The sequence below is a fragment of the Microcaecilia unicolor genome, chromosome 11 (assembly GCF_901765095.1).
Source record: "Microcaecilia unicolor chromosome 11, aMicUni1.1, whole genome shotgun sequence".
Lineage (NCBI taxonomy): Eukaryota > Metazoa > Chordata > Amphibia > Gymnophiona > Siphonopidae > Microcaecilia > Microcaecilia unicolor.
This window is the reverse complement of record NC_044041.1, coordinates 34,049,644-34,072,053: the sequence shown is the minus strand read 5'-3', so window position 1 is coordinate 34,072,053 and position 22,410 is coordinate 34,049,644. Positions and strand designations below refer to the sequence as shown.

The window sequence follows — 22,410 nt, the reverse complement described above, 5'->3', positions numbered from 1 at the left end:
GTGAGCCTTCTCCAGCAGAGCCCCCGCACTCTGGAATGCACTGTTTAAAAGGCTCTGCCTAATACAAGACTATCTCTACTTTAGGAAGCAGGTGAAAGCTTGGCTCTTCAACCAGGCCTTTGACGGAAGAAATAACTAACTTGTTAGTCTCACCCACACACACAAGGAGTGATACGGGCTGCACATACTTTAGCAGGACCTGTTTATCCACTCCTATCCTAGCTGAGATAATATTTATCCATCTTTCTGACCTGATGTGCACCTTTCTTTAAATTAGTCACCTAATTTTCTAACTTCTTTATCTCAAAATCTCACAAGCTTATCTCAATTTTAACCTTATATCATAATTATGATTGTAAATACGCTTAATGGCTGCTTAACCAACCAGACTACTCCACGAGCGGGGAATCCAAAGATCTGCCCCCGAACTTTCCAACCATGAGATTTTGAGATGACTAGGAATGGATAAGTATTATCAAATTGTTATAGGTCACGATAATTGGTTCCTCCTGATGAAGTAAACCACGAAATGCAGTCTCGCATTGAGGAGCTAAAAAGGAGTTGAAGTTTGGTCATCTAAGTGATCTTATCAACGGTTTCTCTTGCAAGCCTTCCAAATGCCGCACAGTGGATTCATGACGACAGTCAAGCACGATATCTAGTTGTGAGTGATATAACTGTAGCTGGAATATATATTAAGACTCATCACTACACATTTGGAGTTTGAGTATCTAGAAACGACTGTTATTTTGACTTTGAATTTGAGATTATTAAAACGAGGACTGAGCAATAAGAGCGGCCTGTGTCAGCCATTTTGTAATGGTTGGCTTCAAATGAAAGCAACGAATATTTCTTAATACCATTGGAAATTGAGGAGACCTATCAAAGTTGAAATTTAAGAGCAAGTATTGTAATGCAATTTTAGTGATGTGTAGTGTGTGGTGAATATCAGATGAGAGTGTTTGGCTGTGTGGATGACAGTGTGATTGGCACGTGGAAGAGAGTTACATGAGAACTGAGGGTTATTGTGAATAAAGTATGTATACATATGGGCAATAATAAATGTGTTTATGTTTGTTTGAATTCTGTAGTGGATACTGTGTGACTAACAAAAGATATTGATGGTACTCTGATATAAAGCTATATACCTCTGTTTGAATAGGAGTTAAAATGTAATGCCAAGAAGTGTAGAGTGATGCACGGGATGCAGAAACCCAAAAGAGAGATACCGGATAGGAGGGGAGAGATTAGTAAGCTCGACTAAGGAGAGAGACCTTGGGGCGTTGGTGTCGGAGGATCTGAAGGTGAAGAAACAATGCGACAAGGCGACGGCCGTGGCCAGAAGGATGCTAGGCTGCGTAGAGAGGGGCATAACAAGCAAAAGAAAGGAGGTGTTGATGCCCCTCTACAAGTCATTGGTGAGGCCCCACTTGGAGTATTGTGTTCAGTTTTGGAGGCCGTATCTTGCTAAAGATGTAAAAAGACTGGAAGCAGTGCAAAGAAAAGCTACGAAAATGGTATGGGATTTGCATTGCAAACCGTACGAGGAGAGACTTGCTGACCTGTTTACCTTGGAGGAAAGGAGAAACAGGGGATTCAGACATTCAAATATTTGAAAGGTATTAATCCGCAAACAAAACTTTTCCGGAGACGGGAAGGCGGTAGAACTAGAGGACATGAATTGAGGTTGAAGGGGGGCAGACTCAGGACTAATGTCAGGAAGTATTTTTTCACGGAGAGGGTGGTGGATATGTGCAATGCCCTCCCACGGGAGGTGGTGGAGATGAAAACGGTAATAGAATTCAAACATGCGTGAGATAAACACAAAGGAATCCTGTTTAGAAGGAATGGTTCCGTGGAATCTTAGCGGAGTTTGGGTGGCGACGCCGGTAATTGGAAACAAAATGGGAGCTGGGCAGACTTCTACGGTCTACGCCCTGATGATGACTGAATAGATAGGGATGAGCTGGAGTGTAAATTTTAAGGGGCTTCGATGTTAGCTTCAGAACTTAGTACAAGAACAGTACTGGGCAGACTTCTACGGTCTGTGTCCTGAGAAAGGCAAGGGCAAATCAAACTTGGGTATACATATAAAGGGGGAAATGGGACTTGATATACTGCCTTTCTGTGGCATTTTGCAACTACATTCAAAGCGGTTTACATATATACAGGTACTTATTTTGTACCTGGGGCAATGGAGGGTTAAGTGACTTGCCCACAGTCACAAGGAGCTGCAGTGGGAATCGAACCCAGTTCCCCAGGATCAAAGTCCGCTGCACTAACCACTAGGCTACTTCTCCACTCCAAGTATTACATACCATGTAAAATGAGTTTATCTTGTTGGGCAGACTGGATGGACCGTACAGGTCTTTATCTGCCGTCATTTACTATGTTACTATGTAAGTATTATATTTGAATTCACCAAAAAGACTCGACACAGCACTGTGTTTCGGCGCTGAAGCGGTACACTCTATTTTGCGATCTGGATTGTTCTCTTGAGATTCCGAGTTTACGCAGTCTGCTCATATCCACCATACATCTACTTTCAGACTCCTGAAGCAGGAGCTTCAGCGCCGAACCACGGTGCCATGTCGAGTCTTTTTGTTGAATTTGAATAAAATACTGTGTACAAAGATTCTCTAGACGCCCTCATGTTTTTGGAAGGACCCTACTCCTTGGTTTTTGACCTGCTTAACTCGTAGGGATTGGTGTTCCTCCACTTCATCTGGTTGTGTTCTTTAACATCCATTTTTTGAGTCACCTGGTTTCAGCAGGAGGAGAAGGGGACTTTTCACCCTAAGGGATCTAGACTGTTCCTTTGTTAGCTGACTTACATACTTAAGAAAATTGGCCTTGTGCCGTCAAAAGGTAGAGTTACATTTTACTCGTATGCAAATCATTACTTCACATGGAATCATGTACCGTATCAACAGTCATTAAAAGGCATAAAATTGTAGGGCTTGATTCAAATATGGTGGGCCATTTTGCAGCTCCTACAAAAAGGGCATTTTCCAGCCAGCCTGTCTCCTCTCGCAGGAGAAGCACACCACCCTAACATCAATCAGACTATAATCATAACGCTGATTTAAGAATTAGAACTTTCCATCCACTTATTAAATCCAGTCTAGAAGCTGAACCGAATATGTTCCGTCATCTTACAGTTTTAATGAGCATGCACGTCTTTGAGAGACACAGCAAACCTTCAGCACACACTAGTAGAAACTAAGGGGTCCTTTTACTAAGCCGTGTAAGCGTCTACGTGCACCCAACATGCGCCAAAATGGAGTTACCACCCGGGTACCACGTGGATCTTGCGGTAATTTCATTTTTGGCGCGCGTCCGAAAATTATTTTCAGACGCACGTATCAGACGCTCGCCAAGTGGCATTTGATGCACATAGGTCATTATCGCACGGTTACCACGTGAGACTTTACCGCTAGGTCAATGGCTGGCGGTAAGGTCTCAGACCCAAAATGGACATGTGGCGATTTTCATTTTGCCGCACGTCCATTTTCAGCAAACATTTTAAAAAGGCATTTTTTTTACAGATGCGCTGAAAAATGATTCTGCTTGCACCTAAAACATGCGTCTACACTACCTCAGGCCGTTTTTCAGCGCACCTTTATAAAAGAGCCCCTAAATGCCGTAGGCAGCCTCTGGGCTGCTTCTTGTGAAGTGTTTAGTTTGCCAATAGCTAGAGACTGTCAAAGTGCTTCAGACCTTGGTAAAAAGCCGTGGACAAGGGGAGTTTTGTTGAATCCCACAGACCATTCACAGAAATCCACAACCTGTGTTTTACAGGGGCTCTGTTATCATATGCATTCTTCTCATTCTGTTTAGTGGGGGATAAATAGTGAATTTGGCTCACACCTGTTTTCAGTGGTAGCTCAAAGTGAGGACATTCAGGTACCGTAGGTATTTTCTTATTCTTGATGGACTTAGAGTCTAAGGGGGGAAATTCTGTTACTGGGCACCAAAGTTAAACATAGAAAGTAAGCAGGGAGCGTGACTATTCTGTAGCAACAAATTTGCACATACTTTCCATTACAGAATATTAGTGTAAATCGGCATCAACACACCTAGGTTCAGGCATGCTCTCTTACACCAGTTCTATGGCTGACATAAGTGGTCACCTAAATGCAACACTTTAGGGCTTTTCAGCTTGGAGAAGAGACGGCTGAGGGGAGACTTGATAGAGGTATATAAAATAATGAGTGGAGTGGAGCAGGTGGATGTGAAGTGTCTGTTCACGCTTTCCAAAAATACTAGGACTAGGGGGCATGCGATGAAACTACAGTGTAGTAAATTTAAAACAAATCGGAGAAAATATTTCTTCACCCAACGCATAATTAAACTCTGGAATTCGTTGCCGGAGAACGTGGTGAAGGCGGTTAGCTTGGCAGAGTTTAAAAAGGAGTTAAACGGTTTCCTAAAGGACAAGTCCATAAACCACTACTAAATGGACTTGGGAAAAATCCACAATTCCAGGAATAACATGTATAGAATGTTTGTACGTTTGGGAAGCTCGCCAGGTGCCTTTGGCCTGGATTGGCCTCTGTCGTGGACAGGATACTGGGCTCGATGGACCCTTGGTCTTTTTCCAGTGTGGCATTACTTATGTACTTATATAACTTACAGTATTCTATAAATTATTGCACATAAATGTCAGCCCTGCCTATGCTGCTCCCCGGTGAACGCCCCCCCCCCCCTTGCAGTTACATGCTAAGGCATTTGTGTACTGCTGATCACGTTCCTAGCACTTATGCACATGGGCATATATTCGCCCTTATAAGTGATGGTACAGTACAGTCTCAATTATCCGACCTTCACTAATTTGACCGTCCAGCATATCTGGCAGACCTCCTAGTGACGTCATCACATTGCCGTTAAGAAGTGCGCAGGTTCTCTTCCTGTTTTATCGGCTTCACACGCTGCTGGTTAGTGTTAATAAACAATACTGTATTTTAAATACAGATACCCTATGCATAAAGTATGTTTTCTGTGCATTTTTGAAGGGGTTACCCTTGTTTTCCGTATTATCTGACTTTTCACTTATCCGACAATGGTTCACCTGTTTACATCTGATAATCGAGACTGCATTCTATAAATATAAGCCCGCATGTGACGCTTACATTTGGGTACCCAGTTATAGAATTAGGGGATTAGCTGTACCTGATGCAATGGAGGGTTAAGCAGTCCTTGTACTGATCTGCAGTAAACAAAATTGGCCATAGCGCATCCTTTTGTCGGTCTTTCCCACATGTTAAAGCCATTTTTACTGTGGCCAGAAAAGAGCCTTTTTTCTATCTATTTCATTAACGGCTATGCACTAATGTTGCCATTAGCGAGCAGCTATTTTTAAAAACTATCTATTTTGTAGTAGGTAAGTGCTCCCTCGTTATTCATGCACTAACTAGTCAGTGTGTGGCAATGTAGATGTGCTAACTGGTAGCACAGGAATGTCCACGCTCCAACCCTGACACATCAAAAAAAATTCCCATAAATTATTTACCGCTTGGTTACCATGTGCAAATTCAAAAACTACCATGTGACACATGGAGGAGTGGCCTAGTGGTTAGTGCAGTGGACTTTGATCCTAGGGAACTGGGTTCTATTCCCACTGCAGCTCCTTGTGACTCTGGGCAAGTCACTTAACCCTCCATTGCCCCTGGTACAAAATAAGTACCTGAATATATGTAAACCGCTTTGAATGTAGTTGCAAAAACCTCAGAAAGGTGGTATATCAAGTCCCATTTCCCTTTCCCTATTTGAGATTCTACATGGAATGTTGCTATTGCTACTATTTGAGATTCTGGAATGTTGCTACTATTTGAAGATTCTACATGGAATGTTGCTGTTGGAGGAGTAGCCTAGTGGTTAGTGCAGTGGACTTTGATCCTGGGGAACTGAGCTCAATTCCCACTGCAGCTCCTTGTGACTCTGGGCAAGTCACTTAACCCTCCATTGCCCCTGGTACAAAATAAGTACCTGAATATATGTAAACCGCTTTGAATGTAGTTGCAAAAACCTCAGAAAGGCAGTATATAAGTCCCATTTCCCTTTCCCTTTCCCATTAAGGACCCCTAAATGATTTGCCCCAGATCCCAAGGAACATTAATAGGATTTCAACTTGGCTCCCCTGGTTCTCAGCCCACTGCTCTAAACAGTGGTGTTCCTTGGTCAACTGCCACCCAGGGTGGATCGCCGCTGCGCACACATCTCCCCCCCCCCCCCCCGGATGCAGCGTCATCCCCCCTGGGTGCAGCAGCCTGTTCCCCCTCCTGGCGCATCACCTCCATACCCCCCCCCCCCCAATGTATTGCTCTTACCTCCTGGTCCTGGGGTGATGCCCTGGAACAGGAAGTAACATCAGAGGGAGCAGGGATCCGGCAGAGCCGACAGCCGCTGACCCCACCGCCCCGCCCTCAGTACACCAGTGGCTGTAAAGATTAGGCTATTCCTGCATGAAACATGAGTTATTCCTGCATGAAACATGAGTTTATCATGGCCAGATTCAGAAATTCATTCAGAAGCCACAAGCCCATAATTCTAAAATAATACAAACGTGTTTAATGTACCTGGGTTATTTTTTCCATACTGCAGCTTAACTTTATCACCAGAAGTAACTGCATTTACGCCTTAGGTAAACAGAATAATGTAATAGCCAGCGAGGCTGCATTGTGTTGCATTTAGTTACGGATCTGACTGTTTGACCCCCTACAGAATCCTGTTCCATTTATATTCCATGTATCGGAAAAAAAATATACCACAATAGGAGACATTTTCCTGAACTTATTAAAAAAAAGAAAATCCCAGACTTGTAAATTAATTTGTTCATGTTGTACAATGGCTGTGCAGATGGACTCATTAGCATGCACACAACAAATAATTATAGATGAATTTTTAGCTGGCCTGCCTAATGGACTTGCTGGGTTAATTATGTCAATGTATAATTACACCAGCCCTGGGAGACATAATGGCACACCCTGCTGAGCACATACCAGCTAATGATGGTGTAGTGCTGACAGAGGGAAGACACAGTGTACAGAACCCACCTGCTTACCTCTGCACAAACTGCTCTTGTCTCTGCTTCTTCCTTCACTTAAACAGGCAGAGCCGAGAGGAGATTGTGTTGTGATATAGTTGTTACCTGAAAGCAAAAAGTGTTGCATGTGCACTTTGTACAAAAAGAAGGAGACCAGACGTTTCATGTGCTGATTAATAGATCAAATTTTAATGTTTCAAACAGTAATTTGGTACAGTTTCAAAACAACACTAAGCAGTCAAGATCTTACAGCAGCGTACTAAAATTCGTGTCAGTCTCATGTCATGCAAAAATTGTACAGCTGACATATTTGCTTTCAGGAGACGCAGTTAATTCCCTTGTTCACGTATGACAATAGAAAACCAGATTGCCTATAGAATAATGAACTTGGGGGTCCTTTTTGCAAGCTGAGGTAAAAAGACCAAAAAATGGCATGGCCAAGCGGTAAGATTTCACTTACCACGTGGCCGTGCGGGGGAGGAGCACTTGACGTAGGCTCCAGAAAAAAGGAGGACAGATTGAGCCAGTCTGGGTTTTACTTCCATTGCTTTCAATCGAAGCAAAACCCGGACTGGATCAATGTGTCCTCCTTTTTCTGGACCAGAAATATCAGGATAAGAGAGTTTATAATCTTCAACATACAACAGTTGCCTCTCTCATATCAGCTGCAAAGTACTTAATATACTATAATTCTCCTGTGGAGTGCAAAAATCCCAAAAAAAAGGGAAAAAGCCTCTGTGCCTCCACCCTGTAATATGTTCAATGTTTTTCTGGAGCCATATGGTAACCCTAACTTGACGCCACCCATTGAGGTGGCGTTAAAGGCTTCCGCTAGCGCGTGGCACTGTCCAATTACCGCCAGGTTAGCGCCACATTGGAAACGATCTAGCTATTTTCCGTAGCACGGCAAATGGCACGAGCCGGGACTGGAGCTACCGCCGGCACCCGAATTTGACTGGCAGTAGTTCCAAATTAACGTGGGTAAACCTACGCCCCTTGGTAAAATCAGGATCATCTTTTTAGTGTTTGTTTATTTATTTATTAGGAGGTATAGAGGGCAGTTCATCTATATTTGGGTACCTATGCGGCACCCGTTCTGTAAAGGAAAATAGCCTTATTCATAGAATTACCTCTTAATGGCAGAGGATGTAACATTGTCACGTCCTCGGTGGGGATCTGCAAGTTCTCTGTCTCAGACAAATGGCCAGAAAAGGGCTCTACCCAACTCACTGTTCAAACCTTACATTTGAATCCTAGACACAACGCTTATTTTAAGTGAGATCACTTATCAGTCTCTCTTTGTCTAAGGTCCAGGTGCAAAGTCTTACCTGTGAGCTAAGGAATGTCCCGCCTCAACCTTTTCTTTGAGCTTCATATCATGTAATAAATGGGATTTGTGTTTATTACTCTCCCCCCCAACCCCACTATAAAGGAGTTATGTATCAATCATAGGAACCAGCTCTGTGGGTGCAGTGGATGATTGAGCACCCCCAATACTGAGCAAACGTCTTCACTATATCTAGGGAGGGGTCATTAATGTTGAATTTAGCACCCCCCATTGTTTTGAAAAATTAACTCCTATAAATAAAAGCCAAGTGGATTAAACCATCTGTTTAAAAAAAAAAGACAGAAATGAAGCTTAAGTCCCAGATGCAGAAGGGCCCGTTGCCTTCTCAACTGCAAGATTTTCAGTGGTGAACATTTACGGTCTAGCTGCTGCTGACACCCAAAATGTATCCAACCCATCTGTGCTGATAAAACTGAACAAGATGTGAAATATTATCTCGATTGCTTTGGCTGACTTTTATACAAAATGAAAACCAGAAAATGAACAGAGCTATCTAAGTAAAACACACAGTAAATGACGACAGATAAAGACCTGCACAGACCATCCAGTATGCCCAACAAAGCGTCCAGAGCCATGCCCGCCACTCTTTGCAGACCCTAGTCAACCAAGCTTAAACTCTGGTTGGCAAGTCTCCATCATACTAACCAAATAGACAGTCAAACACGATAGAGTCTTGGTTGTAACCACAAATCATCCCCAAGGGGTCCTTTTACTAAGGTGCGCAAAAAAATGGCATGTTCTGGTGTAGGCGCGTGTTTTAGGTGTGTGCAGATCCATTTTTCAGCACACCTGTAAAAAATGCCTTTTTTAAAGTTTTGGCCGAAAATGGATGTGCGGCAAAATGAAAATTGGTGCGCATCCATTTTGACAGGTCAATGGCTGGCGTGAGTGGATCCACCTAATTGCGCTATGATAGTATTCTATAAGTTGTGGGCGTGGCTTGGCGATACACCTATTTACCCCTGGATTCTATATATTGCACCTAGTGTTCTGCGCTGAAATCCAAGCATATTCTATAACAATGTGGATAATTTAATTGGCTTAACAAGCTAATCTGCATTGATAATAGCACTTAACAAGCAATAATGAGCAGTAATTGGCAATAATTAGAATTTACACGCACAGCTCGCTAAGTGTATTCTGTAACACAGAGCACCTGAATTGTAATGCGTTCAGCCAAAAGGGCCATGGTTATGGACAGAGAAATGGGCGTTCCAAAATTTGCATGCACTGTTATAGAATATGCCCCTCTGCTCGTAAATCTATGGGCGAGTATTTACACCGCGTTTTCCTTGGTGTAAATGGATGCGTGCAGGGGTGTGCTGGTAAATTTTTAACAACGGGCTCTCTCTCCGGGCATAGCCGGCCCTGACATTCTTTTTTTGGGGGGGGGAATACATGCCTCTTTCTCCCCTCCCTTGTGCGGGCACGCTAGGCATACCTTTGTCGAGCCCCACCAGCCAATAAATGGACTGCCACCATTCTCTGCTGCTTGTTTCTGGCTCTGAGCAGCATGATGGAACCTTCTTGCACTTGCATGAAAAGTCTCAGCCTGATGCTCAGAGTCAGAAACAGGGAGCAGGGAGCAGCAGCAGTCTATTTACTTGGCTGGTGGGGCCAGCATTACTGCCAGCAAAGTAAAAATTAATTCAGGAGGGGGCCCAAGCCCACATTTTGGGAGCCAGTTGTTAAAGTAGCCATGGGGAGGCCTACTTTAACAACCGGCTCCCAAAATTCTTAAAAACTTAACAAACGGCTCTCGCGAGCCCGTGAGAGCCTGCTCCAGCACACCACTGGATGCGTGAGTTCTAGGTGCTGGGATATCACCTAAGTGTATTCTATATACCGCGCCTAAATTTAGGTGCCACATATAGAGTTCGCTTAGGCGGAAATTTGTTCCACGTGGATTTTTCAGGTGCCATATGTAGAATCTGGCCCTTAACTCCCTTGCTTCATCCACATGTACAGGCCCCTCCCCCAACAGTTGTGCACTAAGCGATTTAGGTTCACTGTTTGTAGAATAGCGCCTAGCACTTACGTGCATAACTCCCAGTTATTGGCGCCAGTCATGCGCATAAGTTGCTACTATTTTGTAAACTAGGCGCACTACTGGCGACCAAACCTAGGTGCCAGTTCATAGAATTGTCTTTAAAATGCCTTGATCAGCTGACTGTGAGCCACCAAAGCAGTCAGTCAATACTCTCAGCTTCTAAGACAGTTTGCACTAAATGGACTTACAGTGATACCTCGGTTTTCGTCGATAATCTGTCCGAAAACAATCGGGGAAATCCGAAACCAATGAAAACCGAGGCAATTATTTCCATATGAATCAATGTAAATCCAATTAATTCATTCTAGACACTCCAAAATACATACCAAAAACACATTTTATAGAGAATAAATATAGTGTTTAATACTAAAAACAATAAGAAATTAATATAAAATGAATATAAAAGACTAATGTAAAGAATAAATGAATATTTAACATGGCACTCACCTCCAAACCCATGGACTTCCCCAAATCAACAATTGACTGCACCACATGTGTAGGGTCATCAGGGGAAGGCTCAAACCCTTCAAAATCTCTCTCATGAATGGTAAACCACTTTACAATCACCACTAGCATTACCACACAACAAAAGAGTTAGCCTATCTTTCATAGACTTATGTCCTGGCAGTGCCTTTTCCTCCTGTGTAATGAACGTCCTCTTTGGCATTTTCTTCCAAAAGAGGCCAGTTTCATTACAGTTGAAGACTTGTTGGGGGATGAATCCTTCAGCCTCTACGTAATCTTTGAATCCAGGCACAAATTTTTCAGCCCCAGACTTGTCTGAACTCGCACCTTCGCCGCGCCTAGTAACACTGTGTATTAGCACTCGCAATCAATTTTAAAAAGCACAAAAACACTGGTAAGCAATGGAATTGTTTGGCTAGACGCACGGGGTGATGCTCACACAAGAAACAACACCACACTGAGCAGGAGAACACGTGGGACACCCTTTGTTTTCGCAAAATTAGCAGCAAGGTCACGTGGGCACGCCGACGAAATCCAAGACAAATTTTTTGCGGAAAAATCGACGAAAACCAAAACCAACGATAACCTAAGTCAACGAAAACCGAGGTAGTACTGTAATTCTATATATGGAGCCAGAAAAATCGGCACAGAAAAAGAACATACTTTGCGTTATTTTATAAACAGTGGTGTTCCTTGGTTGGCTGCCACCCGGGGCAGATCGCCGCTGCACACACACCCCCATCGCATCACCTCCCCCCCGACACATCACCTCCAACCCCCACCCCACCACCATCATGTGCATTGCTCTTTCCTCCTGGGTGAACAGCGAGCAGCCGCACAGCTGTCGGCTCTGCCGATTCCCTGTACCAGAACAGGAAGTAACATCAGAGGGAGCAGGGAACTGGCAGAGCCAACACCCACATGGCTTCCCCCTGCACCCCCCCTGCAGCTTGCACCCGGGGTGGACTGCCCCCACCACCCCACACCTAACATTACGAATGGTTTAAAGAATACGCATAGCACCCAGACATGCAACTAAATTTAGGCGTGACAATTTACACCAATTAAAACCTGGTTTAAATGCCCGCTCCTAACAGTCACAGATCGGGCATATTCTATAACAGTATGCGTAGTTTCTAGGAACACCCATGACCCACTCATTCCCCCTCCCATGGCCGCGCCCCTTTAAGATGCATGCATTAGAATTTACATGCATCACTTACAGAATACGCATAGAAAGTTGCGTGCATAAATTCTAGTTAGTTCCAGTTAGTGCTGAAAATTGCTTGTTATCATTATTATTATTATTATTATTTGTTGTTGCATTTGTACCCCACATTTTCCCACCTATTTGCAGGCTCAATGTGGCTTACATAGCACCATGAGGCATAAGCCGCCTCCGGTGATGAAACAAATACAGAGTGATGTGATAGAGAATGAGATGTATGTGTTACAGACACATAATAGAATCAAGAGAAGAAGAGTTATATAATGTTCGTTGCAGGATATGGTTTCGTTGTGTTGCTGAGTCCAGGCACTTAAGTTGGATCAGTAAGGTATGCCTTCTCGAACAGGTCGGTCTTTAGTGATAATTTTCTGAAGTTGAGGTGGTCGTGTGTTGTCTTTATGGCTTTTGGTTCCATAGTTGCGTGCTTATATATGAGAAGCTGGATCTGTGGATTGATTTATACTTGAGTCCCTTGCAGCTGGGGTGTTGAAGACTTTCGTATGATCGTGATGATCCAATTGTGTTTCTTTTTGGTAGGTCTAGAAGGTCAGACATATAACCCGGTGCTTCGCCATAGATAATCTTGTGGACCAGGGTGCAGATTTTGAAAGTAATACGTTCTTTGATTGGAAGCCAGTGCAGTTTTTCTCGTAGCGGTTTGGCGCTGTTGAATTGCGATTTTCTAAATATGAGCCTGGCTGCTGTATTATTGGCTTGTTAAATAATGAAGTTGCATGTACAGTTTGGATGCACTGCCAAATGGCGTCACCATATTTAGAATCTGGGGAAATATGCCAAATCTGTTCGTTTGAATTTCTCCATTTCTGATTTGAGTATTATTGTAGTGCTTTTGACTAACATTGTAAGCAGCTGCACATAACCTTCAATCAGAAGCTAAAACAAAAGCCAAGTTAACAGAGGAAGTGAAGGCTGATCTGGCTTGTATTGTTCCTTCCCAGTGGGCTCCCCTAGTGCTGCATGTGGCCTGTGGAAATGTTCATGATGCCACTGTACTGGTTGTATGGTATCCAAAGCCCTTGATCAATGGGAAGTATATTCCTCAGCTAAAAACCATTGCAATCATTCCTTCTCCCAGGAAAGCGTCTCCCCGAGGTTAGGAATTTATCCTCTGTTGGTATGAAGACCTCTAGTAATTCTGAGCCTTTCTGTAAGGAAGTGTTTTAGTACAGTGGTTCTCCAATCTGTCCTGAGGGACCATCTGCCAGTTCGGTTTTCAGGATATTTCTAATGAATATACCTAAGAGAGATCTGCAGGCCTACTGCCTCCATTACTTGCAAATCTTTCTCATGCATGTTCATTAGGGTTATCCTGAGGATTGGCTGGTGGTCCCTCAGGAGAGGTTTGAGAAGAACCACTGCGTTAAAACACTTCCTTGTACAAAGAATTGCTAAAGATCTTTACCCCAGTAGGTCTCCCAGGACGTTTGAGAACCTGTTTCTATACCTTCTATGGAATATCCACATTGAATTCTCCTTCCCTTTATCTCTTCTCCCTTGGAGATATAGTAACATAGTAACATAGTAAATGACGGCAGAAAAAGACCTGCATGGTCCATCCAGTCTGCCCAACAAGATAAACTCATATGTGCTACTTTTTGTGTATACCTTACCTTGATTTGTACCTGTCCTTTTCAGGGCACAGACAGTGTAAGTCTGCCCAGCACTATCCCCGCCTTCCAACCACCAGCCCCGCCTCCCACCACCGGCTCTGGCACAGACTGTATAAGTCTGCCCAGCACTATCCCCGTCTCCCACCACCGGCTCTGCCACCCAATCTCGGCTGAGCTCCTTAGGATTCATTCCTTCTGAACAGGATTCCTTTATGTTTATCCCACGTGTGTTTGAATTCTGTTACCGTTTTCATTTCCACCACCTCCCGCGGGAGGGCATTCCAAGCATCCACTACTCTACTACTACTACTTAACATTTCTAGAGCGCTACTAGGGTTACGCAGCGCTGTACAAAATAAACAAAGAAGGAAGGTCCCTGCTCAAAGGAGCTCTCCGTGAAAAAATACTTCCTGACATTTTTCTTGAGTCTGCCCCCCTTCAATCTCATTTCATGTCCTCTCGTTCTACCGCCTTCGCACCTCCGGAAAAGGTTCGTTTACGGATTAATACTTTTCAAATATTTGAACGTCTGTATCATATCACCCCTGTTTCTCCTTTCTTCCAGAGTATACATGTTCAGGTCATCAAGTCTCTCCTCATACGTCTTGTAACGCAAATCCCTTACCATTCTCGTAGCTTTTCTTTGCACCGCTTCAATTCTTTTTACATCCTTTGCAAGATATGGCCTCCAGAACTGAACACAATACTCTAGGTGGGGCCTCACCAACGACTTATACAGGGGCATTAACACCTCCTTTCTTCTGCTGGTCACACCTCTCTCTATACAGCCTAACAACCTTCTAGCTACCTGTGTTTCATCTTAAACCATTAAAGTGCTTCTTAATATCTTCATGTACTTAAATATAGTTTTTTTTGGGGGGGGGGAGGGATTGCATTTATGAAATTTACATCTCCCAATAATTTTCAGCAAGAAACAAAAGAGGAAACAAATGTCTGTATCATAATACAATAACCAAAGAAAAATAGTTTTTCCTTGAACATAGACATCTTTCGAAATTAACCCACATCAAGGGAGAAGAGAGACTAACTTAACAACATGGATTCCACAAAAGAGAAATCCCAAGAGAACAAACAAGATATCTACTTGGCTGACCTCCAACAATGTGTATAAACTCCCTAAACATTAACGCAGCTGAACTCAAGTCCAATGCACCTGTAAGAATTTTTCAAGGTGTGTAGAATAAAAAAAAACATATACTGTTTCTCAAAAAAAAAATACTAACTAAACATTTACATGGGAAGCGAAGAAAAAAGGTGGCCTCCTAAAGCCACCACCCTATTTTTCAAGGCCAAAAAGGCCTTTCTTTGCATCTGGGTATTACGTAACACATCTGGGAAAACTTGAATAGTCTTCCCTCAAACAAGCGTGGACTTTTTCTTAAAATATGCTTTTCATATGACAGATTTATCAGCTTCATTCAAAAGGGTGGCCCTGTCTGAAATAGTATCAGTAGAATCCTCCAGAACAGTGGCGTAGCCACAGGTGGGCTTGGGTGGGTCAGGGCCCACCCATTTAGGGCTCAGGCCCACCCAACAGTAGCACATGTTTAGCAGTAGCTGATGGGGATTCCAAGCTCTACCAGCTGGAGACTTCCCCCTGATGGTAATGAAAATGGTGTGCTCCACGATACTGGCACCTGCGAATGCTCTGTTTTCAGCGCATGCCTGCTGCAGATTGCCAAGGTGGAGAGAAGCATTTTCCTACCAGCTTAGATATTTGGGGGGGGGGGGGAGAGAACACTTGGTGCCCACCCACTTCTTGCCTAGGCCCACCCAAAATCTGCTGTCTGGCTATGTCCCTGCTCCAGAAAGGCTGTCAAATTATCACTCTATGAAGGCCCCACATCAGCCAGATCCTGCCGCTGATCACCTTGTACAACTTTTTTCCTAAGCTAATAATGACATTTCACCAGGGGAATCTCCCCAAAGTTAGATAATCCAAGAACTTCTTTAAAGTATTTCCTGACGAGTATTTCTGCAGATGGATAATGAGTTACAGGAAAATTAAGAAACCAAAGTTTCCTATTTCTAAGGGAATTTTCCATAGCCTCCAATTTGCAATGGAAATAGAGGCTGTCTTTTATTGCAGATGTACTGGTACTTTTGGATAGCAGAAATTTTGTTTCAACATTTTGCGTAGAAGAAGACAGCTGTAAAACTTTAGTCTATTTCTTTAAATTTAAGGAGAACATCAAAGGTAATTGGAATATTATACAAAACATTTTGCCCATAACTGATGACCTGACTTATTCAATTGTAATTTTTAAGTCCGTTCATGCAACTTTTGATTTGACCTCCCCGCAATCAAAACTATTGGACATTCTCCTCACTATTGCTCAACGGCATATTTCGCAAAACTGGAAAAATGCACAGTTGCTGAATATTCATTTCTGGTGGAATACAGTCAGTGGTGTGCTGGAGCAGGCTCTCACAGGCTCGCAAGAGCCGGTTGTTAAGTTTTTAAGAATTTTGGGAGCCGGTTGTTAAAGTAGGACCCTCCATGGCTACTTTAACAACTGGCTCCCAAAATGTAGGCTTGGGCCCCCTGCTGAATTATCTTTTACGTTGCTGGTGGGGATACTGAGCCCTGCCAGCCAAGTAAATAGACTACTGCTGCTCCCCGCTCCTTGTTTCCAGCTCTGGGCAGCAGGCTGGGACTTCTCGAGCATGTGAGAGAAGTTCCAGCATGCTGCTCAGAGCAAGACGTTGGGAGTGGTGGCAGTCCATTTATTGGCTGCCAGCAAAGGTAAGCCTAGTGTGCCCGCACGAAGGGAGGGAGGAGAGAGAGGCAAGTGTTGCTCCCCTACCCCCCCCCCCCCCCACGGCCGCTCCTGGCCCTTCCAACTGCAGAGCTGCCAAATTCCTGTCTTCTAGTCGAGACTGACTTCATTGTATAATGATCAGATGTCATTCCTATTATTATTGTCTGTAATTTTCTAATTTAATCTGTAAAATTATTGTTTAAATCTTACTTTGTTGTAAACCACTCTGGATCCTTATGGGAATTCAGCAGTGTAAAATAATTAGATTAGATAAATAAATAAATAAATAGAATTACTTACCTACTTTAGGGGTCCTTTTACTAAGGTGCGCTGAAAAATGGGCTGCGCTAGTGTAGGCACGTGTTTTGGGTGCGTGCAGATCCATTTTTCAGCGTGCCTGTAAAAAAGGCCTTTTTTACATTTTGGGTATGTGGCAAAATAAAAATTGGCGCGCGTCCATTTTGGGTCTGAGACCTTACCGCCATCCATTGACTTAGTGGTAAGGTCTCACACGGTAACCGTATAGTAATCGTCTATTTGTGTAGAATGATGATTACTGCCCGGTTTCCGCCACGCGCAGGAAAATAAAAATGATTTTCCGGCATGCGTAACAGACGCGCATAAAAAATGAAATTACCACATGGGTAGCCATTCCCAACCCAGTCCTTAAGGCACACCTAGTCCCATCAGGTTTTCTGAACATTCACAATGAATATGCATGAGAGAATTGCATGCAAATCTAACTCATGAATATTCATTGAGGATATCCTGAAACTCGATGGGACTAGGTGTGCCTCGAGGACTGGGTTGGGAATGGCTGGTCTAACCGATAATGTTCTACAAGTTTATTAAAGGCTTATATCCTGCCTATCAAAGTAATGTCTAGCCAGCTCACATTTAAGAGTGATCAGGGAGGGCTGAGAAACAGAGCAATGGACTGTGACAAAAGGAGGGAATGAAATATAATAAGAACATAAGTCTTGCCATACTGGGACAGACCGAAGGTCCATCAAGTCCAGCATCCTGCTTCCAACAGTGGCCAATCCAGGTCACAAATACCTTGTAAGATCCCAAAATAGTGCAATACATTTTATGCTGCTTATCCTAGAAATAAGCAATGGATTTTCCTCATGTCCATCTTAATAATGGCTTACGGACTTTTTTTTTTTTAGGAAGCTAGCCAAACCTTTTTTTAAACCCTGCTAAGCTAACTGCTTTTTACTATAATTACACGTTGAGTGAAGAAATATTTTTTCTGGTTTGTTTTAAATTTACTACTTTGTAGCTTCATTGTGTGCTCCCTAGTCCTAGTATTTTTGCAAAGAGTAAACAAGCAATTCACGTCTATGAGTGCCACTCCACTGATTATTTTATAGTTTGATAGAATAGCTGGGTGGGAAACACAAAAGAAAAGAGTGGATTGTGTAATTCAGATCAGAGGCCAGCACCCTCATACAGGTAATACGGACAGTATTAGTCGTAGGCTTCTGTAGATAAGAAGGACTTAAGGTTGGTTTTGAATTTCTGCAGGGAAGGTGAGTGACAAAGGTGGGTTCACAGTTTGTACCATAGCTCAGGCCCTTATACTGAAAAAAATAGAGTGTCATGTGATATTATATCTAATTTCCCGGAAGGTGGGTACTATAAGCTGGTTCTGTTGGGAGAACCGAAACATGCATGAGAGGCAGTAACGGTCAAAAGATGAGATAGATATGCTGGTTCGCCTGTGGCACAGACTTTGTAAACCAGAAGCAGTAGTTTATAGGTTAATTGATGGGACAGCAGGAGCCAGTGTGCTGCTTTTAATAGTGGAGTAACATGATCAAGTTTGTTTTGGATTAATTGCAGATGCCGAAGACCTCTGACATGGAGTCCTTTGTATAAGGCATTGCATTAATCAAGTTAACCAATTACTAAAGAGTGTATGAGGATATTTAGGCTGGGGGTTCTTATGGGGTGGATAATTTATTTTTGTACCCCACACTTTCCCACTCATAGCAGGTTCAATGTGGCTTACATATTGTATTCAGGTACTTATTTGTACCTGGGGCAATGGAGGGTTAAGTGACTTGCCCAGAGTCACAAGGAGCTGCAGCAGGAATTGAACTCAGTTCCTCAGGATCAAAGTCCACTGCACTAACCACTAGGCTACTCCTCCACTAGCAACATTCCATGTGGAATCTCCAATAGTAGCAACAGAACCTTAACATTCCATTTAGAATCTCAAATAGGGAAAGGGAAATGGGACTTGATCTGCAGCCTTTCTGTGGTTTTTGCAACTACATTCAAAGCAGTTTAACTAGTATACACAGGTACTTATTTTATACCTGGGGCAATGGAGGGTTAAGTGACTTGCCCAGAGTCACAAGGAGCTGCAGTGGGAATCGAACCCAGTTCCCCAGGACCAAAGTCCACCACGCTAACCACTAGGCCACGAAGTTTATAGAAAGAGCGTTTTAATACAGCAGCAACCTGTGGGATGAAAGACAATGTGGAATCCAAAATGACTCCCAATATTTTTGCTTCATGATCTAATGGAACTGAGCTGGAGCAAAGTTGAACTGGCACTGCTAGTGTTCTGGACACGTAAGTGCTAGGCCCGCCCCTGACCTACCCATGCCCCTCACTCCCTTGGGGTTGCACTCCAAGGATTTTGCGTGCACAATGTGTAGAATTCTAAGGGCAGTTACACAAGTAACTGCAAATTAGTGTTAATTAGCTCTAATCAACACTAGCAATTATTGGTGATGGCAATTAGCTAATTTAAAAACTCAAAAGACGGTTTTCTATAACTTACACGTACTAAGCGATAAATTGTGCGTGCAGGTTTAGAGACTAAGGGGGTTAGTGGATTTGCAAAGAACAGAACTGATGGCTTGTGGGTTCTCATTCTCCTCCTTCCTTCACCTCTGCTCCAGCTAGTGGGATGCCGCTCCCCCCCCAAATGGACTTCCGATGGTGCCGGCGCCTATTTTTCAGCAGTCCGTCACGCCTGTATAGTCTGCTCTCTGCTCCCCTTGGCGTCACAACCTGGTTCTGCTTCTGCTCTGCTCTTGTCACCTGTTAAATCCTTTTGAAGGCTATGTCTATAGGTTTAAGAGAACACACTAAGCCGCTTGCACTGTTGCTCCTGGACATTATAGCTATGGTTGTAAGCATTGTTTGTATCTATCAGAGAGCATCTGGACCATTGCCAAGGCAAAATCCCACACTGTTCTCGGTAGTAGTGATGACATTACGTTTTCTGGATTTTTGTCCAGATCCTGTTCCTCTGCTTGAAGCAGCCCGGAGTTTAGAAGACCGAATCCTTCAGCTTCAGTTCATTGATCCCGAGAACAAAGCAGTGAAGGAATTTGGTTGTCACTGGAAGAAACATTCAGAATTCAACAGCACAGGTACGGAAAATGCCCCCGCCCCCCACCCCTATGTAGGACAAATATGATGACAAATCTAATTGGTGTTATAAGATACTGGGTGCTCCCAGGCAAGAATGAAAATACCTAAATACTTAAAGGGGCATTTTGAAAGGAACATCCGAGTCAGAATTGGGACGTCCCACTCATAACGTCCAAGAAACCCCATCCATCTCACAGCCATTTTCAAACAGGAAAAACATCGGGATTTTCTGTTCACAAGTATGTGAGAATGTCAAAAATGAACAGCCATTTTCCAAAATAAAATTTCCAAATTATGAACACAAAAAAACGGGAACAAGGACCTCTTGTCTGGCAGTATTTGTACAAAACTAGCCACACAGATGTCTGTTCAGAGCAGAGGGGGCATCATTGTGGTCAGTGCAGTGCGTTTTTTCTAGCAAAAAAGGTGTCGGTACTCAAATGCCAGGCCACCCTTCAGGGATGGGGTGATCACTGAGGGACCCACCCCACAATAGCCAGGCCCCCTGCAACTAATCGCAGAATCTATGACAAGGCATCATTGGTATGTAGAGCCTGAGCTTTTTCATTAAAACTTGGGGACCACGGGTCAAATTTAGCAGACAATTGAAAAGGTGCCGGTACTCAGTACCCCCAAGGTACCCCCTCAAAAAAAAAAGCCCTGGTGCAGTGGACTGTAACCAGGGCACCCAGGTTCATATTCCAGTGCAAAGTTAGGGAAATACCAACTGTACCTGAATTGCACCACCTCAATAGCCCTCAGGCTTGCAGTGTCTTTAATGGTATATCTGGAGGGTCCACTGCATTGACCACTAGGCTACCCTTCAGACCTGCTTGCTGCCCATAATACCTGATGTTGTCAGTGAGCCTAGTTTCCCTTTCCAGTGTCACTTTCAGGGTTGAGGGAGGGGGACAGTAACCACTGGAGGATTAAATAGTTTGAGTAAAAGGATATTTTTCAAGTTGCGTCAATTGAGGGCGGTGTGTTCATTTTTTTTTCCAGAACAGTTTTGTGTGATAGTTCAAATGATAATCCTTTCACAAATTGATTACTGCAGTGTTCTTTACGCTGGTATACATCAAAAGCTATCGAATATATTCCAGTTGTTGCAGAACACAGCAGCAAAATTGATATGTAGACGAAAGAAGTATGATCTACTGAGAGTTCTTCCTTGATTGCCGGTGAGAACTCGGATGGCTTTTGGTTTATAAGATCTTTTCAGGCTGTTGCCCAGTTTCTCATGTTCAGTTGTTATCTTTTCCTTCCAGTAGGATAATGGCCCGTTCTAGCTCTTTGTTGAGACTCGGTTTTCCTTCAGTTAAAGATGTATATTTTAAGCGTTTTCATGATAGCTCGTTCACGTATCAATCCTGTAAGATCTGGAATATTATATCTGTTTCTGTTTGGACTATTTCTACTTATTTACTTTTCAGAAAGGCTTTGAAATATTATTTGTTTGATAAATATTTAGGTTCTGCTTAAGTTGATGTAATCTCTTTTATGTAACCTGCTTTGATTCCTTGGTTGACTTAAGCAGGATATAAGCAGTGGAATGGAATGGAAGGAGGGGGATATGCCTTAATTCGTCCAGGGGTCAGCTACTCAAACAGGGCTCCTTTGTATATCCTGGACATGATCAAAACAGATCAAACTTAGGACGCCCTTCTGTTTTGACTTGGATATTTCTTCCCATTCAATTATTGCTATTGGACATCCTAAATTTAGGCTGTCCTTAGTCCCGCCCTAAACATGCCCACAATACATCCCCTTGCTATTTGAATGAATTGTAGTACAGGACAGGGCCGGTCTTAGGCAGAGGCGACCGAGGCGGCCACATAGGGCCCTGCGCGGCGCACCTCAACTCTGCCTCGCCTCACTGACCACCGCCGCTGCTCGCCTGCCCGCCACCCATGTCCAGCGACGCAACTCTCCTCGTTTCCCTGCTCCCCCTCCCTCCAGCCACCTGAGCCCCCCTCCCTTCTGAGACCTCCCCTACCCGACCCGCCAAACGACCCTCTTCTGCCACCCGACCCGCCGGCACATCGCCTGACCCAGCATTTTTTTAAAAATCTACAAGCGGTGGTGCCTCGCGTCTGAGTAAAAGAAGAAAAATCGCTTCGTCCGTCGGCTGGCCTTCCCTCATGTCCCGCCCTCTGATGTAACTTCTGCAAGGGCGGGACATGAGGGAAGGCCGGCCAACGGACAAAGCAATTTTTCTTCTTTTACTCAGACTCGAGGCACCGCCGCTTGTAGATTTTTTTAAAATGCTGGGTCAGGTGAGGTGCCGGCGGGTCAGGTGGCAGAAGAGGGTCGTTTGGCGGGTCGGGGAGGGGGAGGGGGGCTCAGATGGGAGGGGGGCTCAGGTGGCTGGAGGGAGGGGGAGCAGGGAACGAGGAGAGTCGTGTCGCTGGACATGGGTGGAGGGCAGGGGGGACGGGGGATTACTGGACATAGGTGGATGGCA

The 22,410-nt window shown here is 43.8% G+C and overlaps 1 protein-coding gene across 1 annotated transcript in view; it reads left to right on the top strand.

The window, feature by feature from the left end:
- The window catches only part of CUX2 (cut like homeobox 2), a 521,901-nt gene that overhangs the window by 392,681 nt on the left and 106,810 nt on the right, over nt 1-22,410 (top strand). Inside the window, exon 5 of the mRNA XM_030219071.1 lies at nt 19,811-19,945. Coding sequence (XP_030074931.1) covers nt 19,811-19,945 — 135 coding nt within the window. The remainder of the gene's footprint in view (nt 1-19,810; nt 19,946-22,410) is intronic.